The 17,958-nt window shown below is 45.7% G+C and overlaps 1 protein-coding gene across 2 annotated transcripts in view; it reads right to left on the bottom strand.

Annotated features, from left to right (window-relative positions):
• LOC139411061 (palmitoyltransferase ZDHHC8B-like) overlaps positions 1 to 17,958 on the bottom strand; it is an 85,518-nt gene that overhangs the window by 4,799 nt on the left and 62,761 nt on the right. For both annotated transcript variants that reach the window (XM_071156863.1, XM_071156864.1), the window contains exons 2-10: positions 11,625 to 11,746; positions 7,048 to 7,205; positions 6,204 to 6,376; positions 5,736 to 5,838; positions 5,335 to 5,426; positions 4,585 to 4,720; positions 4,166 to 4,283; positions 1,525 to 1,631; positions 265 to 1,346 (exon numbers count right to left, since the gene is read on the bottom strand). In XM_071156863.1, the coding sequence (XP_071012964.1) occupies positions 265 to 1,346; positions 1,525 to 1,631; positions 4,166 to 4,283; positions 4,585 to 4,720; positions 5,335 to 5,426; positions 5,736 to 5,838; positions 6,204 to 6,376; positions 7,048 to 7,205; positions 11,625 to 11,746 (2,091 nt within the window). The remainder of the gene's footprint in view (positions 1 to 264; positions 1,347 to 1,524; positions 1,632 to 4,165; positions 4,284 to 4,584; positions 4,721 to 5,334; positions 5,427 to 5,735; positions 5,839 to 6,203; positions 6,377 to 7,047; positions 7,206 to 11,624; positions 11,747 to 17,958) is intronic.

Here is a 17,958-nt window from a genome sequence, read left to right as displayed (position 1 = left end):
TTGATACCATTCCACCAACTCCACTCCAGTCATTACCACAAGCCCGTTCTCCCCAATTAATGTGCCACCAACCTCCTGTGGTCTACAGAATAGACATGTTAACACCTAGCCTAAGCTCTCTGAGGCTAATTACTCATCCTGTGTGGGGGGGTGGGGACTTGAGCCCATACACTGCTAGTTTCTTCCCAGTCAGCCAGCAGGGGTCTGTACCCAGCCCCATTTCATGCACCCCAGAAGACGTTAGGAGGACGTTAGGATTCATACCTTGGGCCACCCAGGTGGGGTGAGTCTGTCCTCTCCAGGGCGTGGATAAAGGAGAGTTTCTGGTGGGTGTAGGAGGGGGATTGGGGCATGATGGGGGAGTGGTGGGGCTGATGGGCTGGGGAGCGGTAGGAGGGCTCGGAGGCCCTTCCTCCCTGCATGCTGCTGTCAGTGTGCAAGGAGCTGGAGGAAGTCCTGGGGGCACGTACCAGAGAGGAGCCACCAGAGGAGCGCAGCACGGGGGTCCGCGGCCCGTAGCTCACCACCCCCATCAGGTTGTCCCTGGAGCCTCCATAGGCCGGGGGTGTGGGGCCTTTGGAGCTCGGGCCCCGGGGCCCGTCTGGGTAGCAGGCGCTAGGAGGCAGGCCGTACCCTCCAGGGCTGTCAAACATGCCTGAGTCCTGAGCCTGATTATAGGCCTGAGCCTGAGAGTGTCCCCCGTGGTGCAGCAGCAGCTTCTCCTTCTCCTCCATCTCCTTACGCTCCTGGATGGATGCCATGATGGTTTTGGAGAGGTTGTCATAGCGCACCGGGGACGGGTCCCGGTCCCGGGGGGACTGCCTGCTCATGCTCATCCCTATCCCCCTGGAGCCCAACATGGGACTGAAGCTAGGGGGGACCTGCTGCCTCTGGCTCTGCAGTTCAGGCCCCCGCACATGGCACATTTTGGTTGGCAGGTAGGGTGTGTGGAAGCCCATAGAGGGCATACCGGGGTGGGCCATGCACTCTGCCTCTGTGGCTGGGGAAATGCTGGGGTTGAGCAGGCTGTCGTAGGAGAGGCTGCCGTTACGGTTGGACAGTGTGTTGGGGGAGAAGACGCTCTTGTAGGGGGTGGAGGTGGCGGTCTCGGGCTGCAGGGTAGGCAGCTGGCCCTTGTCCCTGCGCTGGTGGGCCTGCTTCAGGCTGAGGGAGCGGGAGTTGATGAGGTAGGAGTCCAGCTGCAGTGGGGAGGACTGGAAGGTACGGTGGAGAGGGGCATTGTGGTAGTCAGGCAGGTCCAGGTTGGGCTCTGAGCGGTAGTCAATGTGGCAACGGCCCTCCTCCAAGATGGCTGACGCCTTACGGTGGTCATCTGGCATTACAATCTGACAAGACAAAACAACACAGAAGTAGTAAGAAATATGACTGGATTATTATTTTGACTAGCCATATTATAATAAAAAGGGTTTTATTATATTTCACATTCGCAACTGTGCAGGAATACAGTAAAATACTGGGAAAGCCTGTTTGCGATTACTATCAAATTCAGTCATTTAGTCTGACCTTCTCCCCTGCTGCGTTGTAATGGACTTTAGGGATGGTGCCGAACGAGGGCCGGTACTTGTACATGGCCGGGGTTGAGGGGTGGGTCTTGCCGGTTAGGGAACTATCTGGAAGGGGAGGACAGAGAGGACAATGTTACTGTGTGAGAGAGAGCCAAACAGTCATCAGATCCCAGCACAACAATCCGCCTGTTGTCTGTTCAAATGATGTAAGCATCCAAATTCATGGTGTTAGAATTGATAGTGTTGTCATCAGAGCCTTTCACGGCTCATTATGCTGTGAAAGTCTTTCCCTCAGTTCAAGCTAGGATCTTGGAAAGGCAAACAGGAAAGAATAGACATTCAGCAACTAACAATATACAGACAAACATCATTAGAAATCATCCTTGCATTGAAATCCTTGCTTTTATTTTTTTTAGCACAACAGACAGTTGATATGTCCCACCAATGTGTTCAGGTATATCTTATGGCTCTGGCAGTGATTTTGTCATTGCAAATAATGCAGTAACATAAAACACCACCAAGTGGCAGTAGAGCTACAGTGGGGGGAAAAAAGAAACAGGAAGGTCCATACAATGAAACATGACATTCACTGAGTGTACAAAATCCTAATATTGGGTTGCTGAATGGCACGCATACACAGTCTATTTCTCAAAGCTTAAAAATCCTTCTTTAACCCGTCGCCTCCCCTTCATCTACACTGATTGAGGTGGATTTAACAAGTGACATCAATAAGGAGATCATAGCTTTCACTTGGATTCACCTGGTCAGTCTATGTCATGGGAAGAGCAGGTGTTCCTAATGTTTTGGACACTCAGTGCTGATGTAGCCTTAGACATACCATTGCAGTGCATGGGGAAAAAAACATGCAGTGTATGTCATGTTTTGTAGCATGTTGTACTACAGTACCCATAATGCTCTGCAACTATATCCGGTTTATCTTACTAGACGTGTTCAAATAAAATAAAATAAAATAAAATGTTACTTGTCACATGCGCTGAATACATCCTTACTGTGAAATGCTTACTTACAAGCCCTTAACCAACATTGCAGTTCAAGAAATAGAGTTGAGAAAATATTTTCTAAATAAAATAAAGTAAAAAATAAAATAAATAAATAAAAAGATAATAAAAAGCGAGTAGCAGCAGTGTAAAAACAAAGGGGTGGGTGGGGTCAATGTAAATAGTCCGGGTGGCCATTTGATTAATTGTTCAGCAGGTTAATGGCTTGGTGGTAGAAGCTGTTAAGGAGCCTTTTGGACCTAGACTTGGCGCTTTTGCACTGCTTACCGTGCGGTAGCAGAGAGAAAAGTCTATGACTTGGGTGACTGGAGTCTTTGACAATTTTTGGGCCTTCCTCTGACACCGCCTGGTATAGAGGTCCTGGATGGCAGGAAGCTTGGCCCCAGTGATGTATTGGGCCGTACACACTACCCTCTATAGCGCCTTACGGTCAGATACTGAGCAGTTGCCATACCAGGCGGTGATGTAACCGGTCAGGATGTTCTCGATGGTGCAGCTGTAGAACCTTTTGAGGATCTGGGGACCCATGCCAAATCTTTTCAGTCTCCTGAGGGGGAAAAGGTGTTGTCATGCCCTCTTCACGACTGTCTTGGTGTACTTGGACCATGATTAGGTGTGGACACCAAGGAACTTGAAACTCTCAACCTGCTCCACTACAGCCCCGTCGATGTGAATGGGGGCCTGTTCGGCCCACCTTTTCCTGTAGTCCACAATCATCTCCTTTGTCTTTCTCACATTGAGGGAGAGGTTGTTGTTCCTAAAGCTAACACTGTGGTGTCCCATCTCCTTTTTTATTTAACCTTTATTTAACCTTTATTTAACCTTTATTTAACCTTTATTTAACTAGTCAAGTCGGTTAAGAACAAATCCTCATTCAATGGTAACAGAAGCAAGAGGCAAAACTGTCAAACCTTTACTATAGCCCACTCTCAATAGCTTGTTCACTTAAAAGGTTGATTTAGCACAAAAAGGCAGTCATTCATATGGACAGGATCCTTCAGAAAAATATTCATATTCTTTTCACCTTCTTCTACGGCAGAATTCCACCTAGAATACAGTAACATAGAGAGGGAGTGATTCATGCTGTAATTATCTCCTCACATTCCCCTGAACACATCTCCCCCCCCACACTCACAGTCTGGAGCAGATTCACTGAACCAGGCCCGCTCACGACAAATTACACCTAATTCCTCCTCGCTGATGAAGAGTCCTGCCACACTGGAGTTCATTCATCAAGCCCAACTATCTATATAAGTCATGACTCTAGCACTCAAATGAGATGGAGCACTTTTAAGGGGCCAGAGAGAGCAGTTTGGTTCAAAACACCAGAGAGAGAAAGGAAAGAAGGTGAAAGAAAGAGGGCGAGAGAGAGGGGGATAGAGAGGGGGATAGAGAGGGTGAGAGAGAGGGCGAGAGAGAGGGCGAGAGAGAGGGCGAGAGAGAGGGCGAGAGAGAGGGCGAGAGAGAGGGGGATAGAGGGCGAGAGAGGGCGAGAGAGAGGGGGATAGAGGGCGAGAGAGAGAGAGAGAGAACGAGAGAGAGAGAGAGAGATACACACAGAAAAAGAGAGAGAGAGGAATGTGATGATTTTGCATAGAGTGCTCATTACGTGCTACTTGCCTTTGCTGGATGTCAGCTGGCTCTTCAGCTGGTTGTAGCGGTCTGCTTTGGGGGGCAGCGGGGGCTGGGTGTCTAGGCCTTTATCATCCAAGGCCAGGCCATCCAGACTGATCTTGGACTGGAGTGGGGGGAGGACGAAGGGACGAGGGGTTTAATGTGGTCTTTAAAGTCAACAGCAGGTGGAGGAACAGAATGGGGAATAGGTCTAGGGATAGGACTGGGGACAGGGCAGGGTACAGGACAGGGAATAAGGCTAGGAATTAAGTAAAGGCACTGACTAGGAATAGTTCAGTTGAAGAGGACTGGAAAATGACTAGGGGAAAGATGGAGAATAGGACTGGGAATAAAACTGTGGATAGAACAGGGCATAAGACTAGACAACGAAGACTGTTGTGTCTACTGAATGTACTGAATCTTACTTTAGACCGGAGGATACTGGTGTGGATCCCGTTGTCGCTGACCTTGATGCTGATCTGTCTGTCAGAGATGTCTGGTCTGATGAAGGGGGGCTGGATGGAGACAGGGGGCTTCTTCCTGGGGTCCACACCTGTGTACCTGTATAGAGGAGAGGAGAGACAAGAGTTGACTTATCATATGAGAGTTATGTGACAATGACAAAATATGGCAAGACAGCACAAACAGATCTGGGACTCAGGCTATACGGGGGTATTGGGGGCGGCTTCGATGGCTGATAACGATTAGAACAAAACTGTTTCATCCCCACCCGGGTATCGTCTCTCTGCGGCTATCTACGCTGTTCATTTTAGCAGTGTAATATCTCCCAAAAGGTATTTTTAATCTGGCTGCTGAATATGCGAATATGCGAAAGTGTGTTTGTGCTGTGCTTGATTTCCCCTTCACTGTTGTTCTACAAAGTGATTCAATTCTCCAAGCCATCTGCCTTCCCCCAGGGGTAGCTGGCTTCATCCAGGCAGAACAGGACACACCACACACATACACACACATAGCCACACATACGCATACATACAAAAGCACGTACAAGCGTCTCACTTTGGACATTGTCGCAGTTCTGTCTCAGCTGTCCACTCAGAATGATTACAACAGAATTGGTACCGTAGCATCCCCCTGGTCGACTTTTTAATGGTCAGTCTGTCCAGCTCCCACCAAAACCCACACCCCCTTCACGTAGGAATCCATGTCCTCCTTACCTGGGCACCAAGGGAGCACACAGGACATACTTGATGTTGCCACAGCAACCCTGCGTGAAGGGATTTACTCCTCCGCGGAACTTGCCCGTCACCTGAGGAACAGAATGCGTTGTTAGAGTGGGAGGAAGAGGAGACCCGAGGCCAGAACACACACACACACACACACACACACACACACACACACACACACACACACACACACACACACACACACACACACACACACACACACACACACACACACACACACACACACCTAGAACTAGCTAGCGGATTTGAGTTGGGAAGTGAAGATGCAATGCTGATATTTTGTCCTGTACGATACATGATATAATGTACTGTATGTGAGTGTGTGTGTGTCTGTGTCCCCGTAAGTTGCTCTTGGGCGGGCCCCGTCTCACCTGTTCGTTAGTGGTGCGACCTCTGGCGACAAGAACCATATGGAAGCCTGTCAGGCCCATGACTGGAATGAAGAAGAGCCCTGCTATACACATCACCACCAGACTGGGCACACACAGTCAAGGCATGCACACCATTTTCTGGACCCATTTTAGCAGCTGCAAACCAACCAGCACTGCCAACAATGACCGTATGGCTGCCATCAATGGCCGTATGGCTGCAACTGAGCCATTCAGACAACCCTTTTAGAGTACCAGGCATTTCTGTACACAACAATCAAACATTTTCATACTTCACCAGCAGGGATGTGGTTCATCTGTCAAACCATACAAAATGAGGGGTTCCAGTCTAGTGGTCTATCTTAATGCTTAGACACACTTTTCCACCAGGCCCTTCAGAACAGAACACAAAAGGTACTAGTTATGTTATGGGTGAAATAAGACCCGGCTGGCGGCAGTGTGGAAGGATACGTGATGGTAGTGTGCAGCGTGCCCAGCCGCTCCATGTGGTGCAGCACGAACAGTAGGGCGAAGGAGAACACGCCGACCATGTGGATGCTTAGCGACAGCAGGAACAGGAAGAAGTAACGGTAGTTCCTGCGTCCGATGCAGTTGTTCACCCAGGGGCAGTGGTGGTCAAAGTCCTGAGGAGGGACAGAGAGATGGATGGGTGTTAGACGATGGTCATAGGGCAGAGTGGAGATGAGCAAGATCAGACTCTATACTACATGATGAAGCTCTTCGGTGCATTCAAACACTCAACAGAGATGGTTCGATCAATTCCATAACCTCTGATTGCAAGTCAGATTTCTGAGGTCAGGCAGGGATTTTTTTATGAAAATCTAATTTAGCTGTCTTTGATGTCGTTTTTGGTTGCAGTTGAGTATCCACTGAAGAACACTGCATCGTTGGAAGTGGAAGTTGTTTGGCTGACATATAGTAGGCTACCTCACAACCTTCAGTTCAAAGTCAGATTTGACCTCTTTCATGGAGTGTTAGACTGTACATGAAAGAGCGAGGCAGAGCCACATCAGTAGGTTACTAGGGGAAGCGACACAGCTGGAGAATGCCACTTCAAATGGGAAAAAAAAGTTATGAAACCATTATTCTATATTACGTGAATACAGCTTGGATATATGGTGTAAAACATGATGGAAATCCAACAATGAATCATATTGTTCACAGACAGTTGATTTAAAGGTCTTATCTGTGAAAACATACCAGTCAGTTGAAGTGGACACAAATAGCAACAAGGCTAACAGCACATTGTACTGTGAACAGCTGATTACTGGGCGTTTGAGTGCGTGTGGCTTACCTCCACGCAGTTGTCACACACGCTGCAGTGGGAGCAGCGGGGCGGTCTGTAGAAGTGACAGGTGGCACACCACTTCATCCGGACCTGAATTCCCTTGATCTCCACGTTCTTGTAGAGAGGCGCCCGGAAATCATCGTCCTTGTCCTCGTCCTCCTCCGCTGTGCCGCAGGGTGAGAACACACACATCATTAGCAGGAAAGTACACTCACTCACACACACACACACACACACACACACACACACACACACACACACACACACACACACACACACACACATCTGATTTATATGATTCCATTTGACAGGGGCAACAGGAGGTAGACTTAAATAAGCTAGCTCCCATGGTTAGCTGTCTGTACAAATGTACATTTTATAGACACAATGCACTCTGTAGCCCACACATTTGGCATTTAAACAAGGTAGTGAACAGTAATGTTTAAAGCCCAGGAGGCTGGCATTCAGAGAATGACTCAAAATCCCATTCCAGCAACACCGCTGGTCATTACACCGCTGGTCATTACTGGTCATTACACCGCTGGTCATTGTGCCGCTGGTCATTACACCGCTGGTCATTCCACCGCTGGTCATTGTGCCGCTGGTCATTACACCGCTGGTCATTCCACCGCTGGTCATTGCACCGCTGGTCATTACACCGCTGGTCATTACACCGCTGGTCATTACACCGCTGGTCATTGCACCGCTGGTCATTACACCGCTGGTCATTACACCGCTGGTCATTACACCGCTGGTCATTACACCGCTGGTCATTCCACCGCTGGTCATTGCACCGCTGGTCATTACACCGCTGGTCATTACACCGCTGGTCATTACACCGCTGGTCATTCCACCGCTGGTCATTACACCGCTGGTCATTGCACCGCTGGTCATTACACCGCTGGTCATTACACCGCTGGTCATTACACCGCTGGTCATTACACCGCTGGTCATTACTGGTCATTACACCGCTGGTCATTGCACCGCTGGTCATTACTGGTCATTGCACCGCTGGTCATTACACCGCTGGTCATTACACCGCTGGTCATTCCACCGCTGGTCATTCCACCGCTGGTCATTGCACCGCTGGTCATTACACCGCTGGTCATTCCACCGCTGGTCATTACACCGCTGGTCATTACACCGCTGGTCATTACACCGCTGGTCATTGCACCGCTGGTCATTACACCGCTGGTCATTACTGGTCATTGCACCGCTGGTCATTACACCGCTGGTCATTACACCGCTGGTCATTCCACCGCTGGTCATTGCACCGCTGGTCATTACACCGCTGGTCATTACACCGCTGGTCATTACACCGCTGGTCATTGCACCGCTGGTCATTGCACCGCTGGTCATTACTGGTCATTGCACCGCTGGTCATTACACCGCTGGTCATTGCACCGCTGGTCATTACTGGTCATTACACCGCTGGTCATTACACCGCTGGTCATTACACCGCTGGTCATTGCACCGCTGGTCATTACTGGTCATTACACCGCTGGTCATTACACCGCTGGTCATTACACCGCTGGTCATTACACCGCTGGTCATTGCACCGCTGGTCATTGCACCGCTGGTCATTACTGGTCATTGCACCGCTGGTCATTACACCGCTGGTCATTACACCGCTGGTCATTGCACCGCTGGTCATTCCACCGCTGTGGTCGTTCGGAAAAAGTACATTTCCACAGGTTTAGTGGATCTTTGCACAACTAGCCACTTTAGGCTTAGTGAAATATTCATATTTCTATGCGGAGTCTATTGCTCCGGAGAGAGATGGAACGTAACACGTGATGTCTTTCAGTTCATCAAAGAGCCCATTCAACCTGAAGGAGGATCATCACGGGGCTCCATCTAAATACACATATTACACTCCCCCCCCGTTCAATACCTGGAGGGAGACGAGAAAGAACAAATACACTCTGAACACACACACACATCCTACTGGGAGACATATCTGTTGTTCTGAGTCTTAGATTTAAAAAGGTAACGGACTGAGAAACTGAATGAAAACATCTCCCCTGCAGCCTGCTCTTTCAAAACAATCCTCAGCAGACATATTAATGAGAGGCTTTATCATCCAATAAACAATAGAAGGCTTTATATTTAAAGGCCTTATATTACAGAATAATATCAGCCTTTATATTTGAACTTGGTAGCCACATTCACTGTACCGGTCAAAAGTTTGGACACACCTACTCATTCAAGGGTTTTTCTTTGTTTGAACTATTTTCTACATTGTAGAATAATAGTGAAGACATCAAAACTATGAAATAACACATGTGGAATTATGTAGTAACCAAAAAAGTGTTAAACAAATCTAAATATATTTTATATTTGAGATTCTTCAAAGTAGATACCCTTAGCCTTGATGACAGCTTTGCACACTCTTGGCATTCTTTCAACCAGCTTCACCTGTAATGCCTTTCCAACAGTCTTGAAGGAGTTCCCACATATGATGAGCACGTGTTGGCTGCTTTTCCTTCGTGTGTTGGGTCTTTGTCCTGTTGAAAAACAAATGATAGTCCCACTAAGCGCAAACCAGATGGAATGGTGTATCGCTGCAGAATGCTGTGGTAGCCATGCTGGTTAAGTGTGCCTTGAATTCTAATTCTAAATCACTGACAGTGTCACCAGTCAAGCACCCCCACACCATCACACCTCTTCCTCCATGCTTCACTTTGGGAACCACAGATGCGTAGATCATCTGTTCACTTACTCTGCGTCTCACAAAGACACGACGGTTGGAACCAAAAATCTCCAATTTGGACTCATCAGATCAAAGGACAGATTTCCACCGGTCTAATGTCCATTGCTCCTGTTTCTTGGCCCAAGAAAGTATCTTCTTCTTATTGGTGTCCTTTAGTAGTGGTTTCTTTGCAGAAATTTGAACATAAAGGCCTGATTCACGCACGTCTCTTCTGTACAATTGATGTTGAGTGTCTGTTACTTGAACTCTGTGAAGCATTTATTTGGGCTGCAATTTCTGAGGTGCAGTTAACTCTAATGAACTTATCCCCTGCAGTAGAGGTAACTCTGGGTATTCCTTTCCTGTGGCGGTCCTCATGGGAGCCAGTTTCATCATAGCACTTGATGGTTTTTGCGGCTGCACTTGAAGAAACTTTCAAAGTAGTTGAAATGTTCCGGATTGACTGACCTTCATGTCTTGAAGTAATGATGGACTGTCGTTTCTCTTTGCTTATTTGAGCGGTCCTTGACACAATATGGATTGGTCTTTCACCAAATAGGGCTATCTTCTGTATACCACCCTTACCTTGTCACAACACAACTGATTGGCTCAAACGCATTAAGAAGGAATGAAATTCCACAAATTAACTTTTAACAAGACACACCTGTTAATTGAAATGCATTCCAGGTGACTACCTCATGAAGCTGGTTGAGAGAATGCCAAGAGTGTGCAAAGCTGTCATCAAGGAAAACGGCGGCTACTTTGAACAATAACAAATATAAAATATATGTAGATTTGTTGAACAGTTTTTTGGTTACTACACGATTCCATATGTGTTATTTCATAGTTTTGATGTCTTCCATATTAATCTACAATGTAGAAAATAGTACAAATAAAGAAAAGCCCAGGAATGAGTAGGTGTGTCCAAACCTTGGACGGGTACTGTACGTCATACATGATTCACACCAATTACAGAGAAGGTCACAACACTCCTAGAAGCAGGGATTTAACTGCAGTTTGTGGAGGCAGAAGTTGTACGATTATCAATGTGGCCACAGGCATCTCACTATAGTGGGCATACGTTTCTCTCTGTAACACTCGACCTCTCTCTATAAAACTACTGCTGCTCTCCCCTCGATCTCCATAGCAACCACAGTGAGGAGAGACCAGAAGGACACTGTCATTTCAGGGACATAAACAGTGACCTGGCTGTGCCATATGAGCCCTAGTAATTGTTACCTGTTTATGGGGGGAAGATAATTTCTTAAAGACACGTGCTTATCATTTTACAAGCACGTTACAACCATCAGGTGTAAATGGACCGCATTCAACGATCATTACTAAACATAGGGGCCGGGCTGTCCACCAGGAGAATGCATTGGGGACATATGATGTGCCACAGCGCAGATTATACAGTGGACGACACACACACACACACACACACACACACACACACACACACACACACACACACACACACACACACAAACACACACACACACACACACACACACACACACACACACACACACACACACACACACACACACACACACACACACACACACACACACACACACACACACACACAGTTCCCTTCCTTTACTGTTACTAACAGCTGACTGCAAGTACTGGCAGTCATTTTCCTAAGGCGGCAGCGGACATCTTTAGCCTCGACCAGGGCTTGGTCACTCAGTCACAGGCCTGTATGTAATGCACAGCCTGGTGCAGAGAGGGCACAGTTATTTTCTCCAAAAGGTTGTCTTTTTGAGCTAATGGGTACTGAGAAAACAGAGATGAGAGAGCGAGCGAGAGAGAGCGAGAGAGAGAAAGAGAGAGAGACCCATTTATCTCATACAGACCAATACTGTCAGTGGTAAGGGGCACTGACCTCTGGGGAAGACTCCAGGGTCCATGAAGGTAGCCATGCTGAAGTTGGCCAGCACAAAGAGGAAGACGACGCCATTGTAGAGAGGCACACCGGGGGAGATCGCTTTGGTCAACCAGGGGCACCTGCAGAGGAAAGAGAGAGAGGACAGCCGTTAGGATCCTCCACTCATAGTTCATTCATTATTGACGTACCAAACATGTATGCACACTTGGATGCGCACACACGCGCACGCACATACACACACACACACACACACACACACACACACACACACACACATACACATACACATACACACACACATACACACACACACACATATTGTCGAATACCGATAAATACTGATAGAGGCATGTAATCAGCCTTTGAAATTAGGGATGGAGGGAGGGGATGCAAATAGGTGACTGCTGCACGCCCCTCCCCCACCCCATCACCTCAACCACACACACCACCTCACAGAGCCTCGCCCACACACAGTCAGCAGTGCAAACAAGATTTTCAGCATCTTTAATCCCACGCAAATGGGAAAACAGCAAGCCTTGCAAAAAGCCGGACATAGTGTAAAAGCTGGAATTGCTTCTTCGCCTCTCGAAATTCAGAAATAATAGCAATGGCATCATCAGCTATGCATGGGACAGATCAGATCTCCTCTCAGCCTCAGATATGTCAATGAGAGATGATTACACATGAGGACAGGACTGTACTGGAGTCCAGAGCTGCGCTATACTACAATGTCGAACATTTCCTGGAATTAGAGAGGAAGTTGCAGACAAATAGACTGGACAGGGAGACAGACAGACAGACAGTTGGCAGAGGTAGTGTGTTGCTGTTGTGGTTGGTACACACAACCTAACATGCTACCTCACTACATAAGGCTCCAGGGTTTTCCAGAAATCCTGTTTGAAAGATTGCTGGAATCAGGAGGGAATTAACAGAAAATCTCTGAATCCCCAAACTGGGATTTATGGAAAACCTAGTCCAGGACTAAAACCGAATCACAAGACATTTTGTGTGTCAAGCTTGACTTTATCCACAGGCTTATTCATCATCACGTACTGGGAAATATGCACAGATACCTGCAACAATGCTGCTTTCAAGAATAACAATTCCAATTTTTTAGCACTGCTCTCTTTTTCAATGGATATGTGGTCTGAAATGTCAAGACATTGTATTGACCCAGGAAAGGTCTCTATGCCTCATCGTTTCTGCAGGGTCTCCCTCTAGAGGCCCACCTGAGCCACAATGCAGAGCCGGTTAACTGTAGTCAGCCATAGACAGAAAGTAAGAAAGAAAGACTGGGTTTTATGTGGCTGTAAATGAGTGAGTGGTGTTAGTGTACACAACATGAATAAATTAAATGTCTCCTGGGGGAGGCAGCGGTTTCGAGGAAGCGCCTCTTCGATCATGCCCGCTCGATCAGCGTTACTGCTTTACACACACAGTGCACACATACTGTATGTACACACACACACACACACACACACACACACACACACACACACACACACACACACACACACACACACACACACACACACACACACACACACACACACACACACACACACACACACACACACACACACACACACACACACATGCACACAGCAACGAATTCCTGTTATCTGCTCATGGTGACGATCCTCTTTCCTTCCCTGCCTCTCCCTCCCCCCTATGCTCTGTTCAGTTATTCAGAGTGGAGGCTGTACTGTAGGTTGGAGAATGGGCTGCTGTGCTAGCAGGCCTGGGGGAGCATGGCCACAGTCACAGTGAGCTCCAGCCCACAGCACCCAACCTCAGCTCTGGGGGAGGGCCAGTCAGCCAGCAACAGGGACCAGAATTACCACCTGTATCAGTGCCCATATGAAGGTAATCTCTTCCCACAGCTGCTGTGAGTGTGGTAAAGCAAAGCTATATCATGTGGGGAACACCAAGGAGAGCAGTATAGGGAGAGAGGGAGAAAGAGTCATATAGGAGTACAGTCCACTGGTCGACCCCTGCCTTGCTTTAACCTAATAATAATAATAATAATAATAATGATTAAACATACAGCCTAGAGCTTTACAGTGGTTTAATGTGTGTGACCCAGTTTGGCCTTTGACATAACCCATTGGCAATGGTGTGTGTATGTGGGTATGTGTGTGTGTGTGTGTGTGTGTGTGTGTGTGTGTGTGTGTGTGTGTGTGTGTGTGTGTGTATAAGCACCTGTGTGTGTGAGAGAGTGACCCAGCTCGACATTTAACCCCCCCGTCTGCTATAGTGAAACTAACCGTGGCGGTCCGAGTCAAACACTGTCACAGGGTGAGACAGTACAGCTGTGGCCGGCTGGCTAGCTGGCTGGATGGCCTATGCAGATGCAAACAAGAGTGAAACAATCCAGAGCTTTGTCTGTCAGTGCACTTCATGAGGATAGAACACAAACAGCAGCCAGGGATGCAGGGGAAAAGTTAGGTTAGTCAGCCCCACCAATACTAATGATCTCTCCTCTCACATAACAACACCATACAGTACTTAGCCTACTCACTTCTAACAACATGGGTTCAGTTGGGGGGTAACAGAACATAGATTGACTAAGTTCTACCAAATGAACTTGGGAGACATTAGTTTAGCTTCAAATAAATGATATGGGACAAGTAACACATTTTAGCAGCTGTTCCCCCACCAATAAAATCCCTGGACTACGAATGATGTGTTTTGCCCACAGTGATAAGAACAAGGAGAGAGCCAAACAAAGCACAACCATTTCAGCTGAAAGAGCATTTTAAGAGCCCAGGAGCAGACCACACAATGGGCGGAAAATGTGATTCAGAGACATTTGTTAATTAAGTGGTAACAACGCCAATCACAAGTCTGTTTTACAGTAAACGTAGGCACAATGCTAAATATAGCAAGTATATCAAAAGTTTAAATGAAGTTTTCCCTGCTTTGGCGACTAACTGAACCTATTTTAACTATAACCTCTTGAGTGTAGGGGGCAGTATTTTGATGTTTGGATGAAAAACATACCCAAATGAAACTGCTTATTTCTCAGGCAGTTTTCTCAGATTTCTCAGAATCTAGAATATGCATATAATTGTCAGATTAGGATAGAAAACATTCTAAAATTTCCAAAACTGTCAAAATATTGTCTGTGAGTATAACAGAGGAAAATCCAACCAGGAAGTGCCTAAGAAAAACGAATCTCCCTGTTCCATTGCATGCCTATCCTCCATTTAAAGGGATATCAACCAGATTCATTTTCCTATGGCTTCCACATGGTGTGAACAGTCGTTAGACATAGTTTCCGGCTTTTTATTTTGAAAAATGAGCGAGAAAGATCACATCGTGTCATTGGATGGCTGGGTGCCAGCAGCGTTTTGCATGCGCCAACAGAGTGGAGCAGACATTTTCTCTCTCTCTCCTATTGAAGAAGCTACAGTCCGGGTTGAAATATTATTGATTATATATTGTAAAAACAACCTGAGGATTGATTATAAAAAATGTTTCACATGTTTCTACAAACTTTACGGATACTATTTGGAATTTGTCTGCCCCGTCGTGACCGCTCGAGCCTGTGGATTTCTGAACATAATGCGCCAACCAAATGGAGGTATTTTGGATATAAAAATAATCTTTATGGAACAAAAGGAACATTTGTGTAACTGGGAGTCTCTTGAGTGCAAACATCCGAAGATCAAAGGTAAGCGTTCATTTTATTGCTTTTCTGACTTTTGTGACCAATCTACTTTGCTGCTAGCTGTTTGTAATGTTTTGTCTGCTGAGAGAGAGATGTCCTTACATAAACGCTTGGTATGCTTTCGCCGAAAAGCTTTTTTGAAATCTGACACGCCAGGTGGATTAACAATAAGCTAGACTGTGTTTTGCTATATTGCACTTGTGATTTCATGAAAATTAAATATTTGTAGTAATTCAATTTGAATTTGGCGCTCTGCAATTCAGCGGATGTTGACGAAAGTGATCCCGCTAAAGGGATGGGTGCATCAAGAAGAACCTGTTGTGACTAGGGGGCAGTATTTTCATTTTTGGAAAAAAAACATTCTCGTAGTAAACGGGATATTTTGTCAGGACAAGATGCTAGAATATGCATATAATTGACAGCTTAGGATAGAAAACACTCTAAAGTTTCCAAAACTGTAAAAATATTGTCTGTGAGTATAACAGAACTGATGTTGCAGGCGAAAGCCTGAGAAAAATCCAATCCGGAAGTGCCCCATGTTTTGAAAGCGCTGCGTTCCAATGAGTCCCTATTGAGCAGTGAATGGGCTATCAACCAGATTACTTTTTCTCCGTATTCCCGAAGGTGTCTACAGCATTGTGACGTAGTTTTACGCATTTATGTTGAAGAATAGCCGTAAGCGGCTACATTGCGCAAGTGGTCACCTGATGCTGCCAGAGAGATTCTTGCGTAAAATACAGAGGTAGCCATTACTCTAATCGGTCCTACTGAAAAACGAATTGTCCCGATGGATATATTATCGCATAGATATTTGGAAAACACCTTGAGGGTTAATTATAAACAACGTTTGCCATGTTTCTGTCGATATTATGGAGCTAATTTGGAATATTTTTCGCCGTTTTCGTGACTGCAATTTCCGGGCGATTTCTCAGCCAAACGTGAAGAACAAACAGAGCTATTTCGCCTACAATAATAATATTTTGGGAAAAATTTAACATTTGCTTTCTAACTGGGAGTCTTGTGAGTGAAAACATCCGAAGGTCATCAAAGGTAAACAATTTAATTTGATTGCTTTTCTGATTTCCATGACCAAGTTACCTGCTGCTAGCTGGACAAAATGCTATGCTAGGCTATCGATAAACTTACAGAAATGCTTGTCTAGCTTTGGCTGTAAAGCATATTTTGAAAATCTGAGGTGACAGGGTGATTAACAAAAGGCTAAGCTGTGTCTCAATATATTTAATTTATGATTTTCATGAATAGGAATATTTTCTAGGGATATTTATGTCCGTTGCGTTATGCTAATTCGTGTCAGGCGATGATTACGCTCCCGCATGCGGGATGGGGAGTCACTAGAGGTCAGGGAGTCCCACTGACACCAAGGTCTCTTTTGCTAGAGAGCCCTGCATCTTACAATTACACAACAAATTACACATAGGAAATACACCAGAAAGCAATACAAAGAGAATACAAAAATACTAAACACACTCATGAAAAACAATCCCATTCCTCAAAGAGGTCTTCAAAGGCACCAATGCATCCAATTGTGGGGAACTCTGAAGATTGTTCCGTACATGGGTTGCAAAACCTGTCACCCATGATAAAACTAAGTGCACTATGGTAAACTGCATCCAAGGGCTTTAATGAAGTGGCAGCTGCATTCATGTAGATGATGTTGCCATAGTCTAGTACCGAAAGCAGTGTTGGGGAAGCTACTCTGAAAATCTAGTTTCAAAAGTGACCAATTACATCATACTAGAAGAAGTTAATAAGTTATCATTTTGTAAATTTGAAATGTCAGACAACAAATTGCTAGGTCAGATAACTATGTAGTCCTACTTTTACAGAATGTGTTCTTTAGCCTATTAAACACAAGAACTGTTTCAAGTGAACATTATGCAGGTCTGATGCTCGAAAAAGAATGGGAATGATTGCCTACTACATCCATATTTTATTTTTGCAAAAAAAAGTAGTGTTTAGTTCCAGTAGTTAGATACACCACTACATTGAAAAAACAACAAGTGAAAAGACTACCTAGATTATAATTTAGTTCAATTACCACCAAACTACTGCAAAATGTAGTTAAATTATTACTTGAACTACGTGTATTTCACTATTCCCCAACACTGACCGGAAGGAACGTGGACTAAATGATCTGCATTCTACTATTTAGTGAACGGCATGACTTATTTATATAGCCCATTTTTATTCTCAACTTCTTAGTTAACTATTTAAAAGACAGCTTATCGTCTATCCAAATGCCCAGATCTTTGTAAGCAGGGACATGATTAATGTGGGTACCATCCAAGGTACATATGTGTAAATCATTAGTCATTTACAGTCAACCTAGAGGTTTACTCTAATATGGTTAGATTAACTCTTATAGCATTAAATCATTAGTCAGGCTAGAGGCCCACTGCTGGTGCCAAAAGTGTTCTAATGTAATGAGTCTGGCTCTAGAACCTGCTCAGTGGGCACAGACGTAATTTCAACATCTAGTTTGGTTTTAGGCCATCTGTATATGAAGTGTACAAACAATACTCAAGGGATGAACACCACACCACACATACACACACTCTAGATTCCATCTGCACATATTGGTTTAAATGTGGGGATTCTGACAGCAAGCCATTGCTACATCCAAAGAAAAGCCTGATT

Source organism: Oncorhynchus clarkii, chromosome 6, assembly GCF_045791955.1.
Source record: "Oncorhynchus clarkii lewisi isolate Uvic-CL-2024 chromosome 6, UVic_Ocla_1.0, whole genome shotgun sequence".
Taxonomy (NCBI): Eukaryota; Metazoa; Chordata; class Actinopteri; order Salmoniformes; family Salmonidae; genus Oncorhynchus; species Oncorhynchus clarkii.
This window is presented reverse-complemented; position numbering and strand designations above follow the sequence as displayed.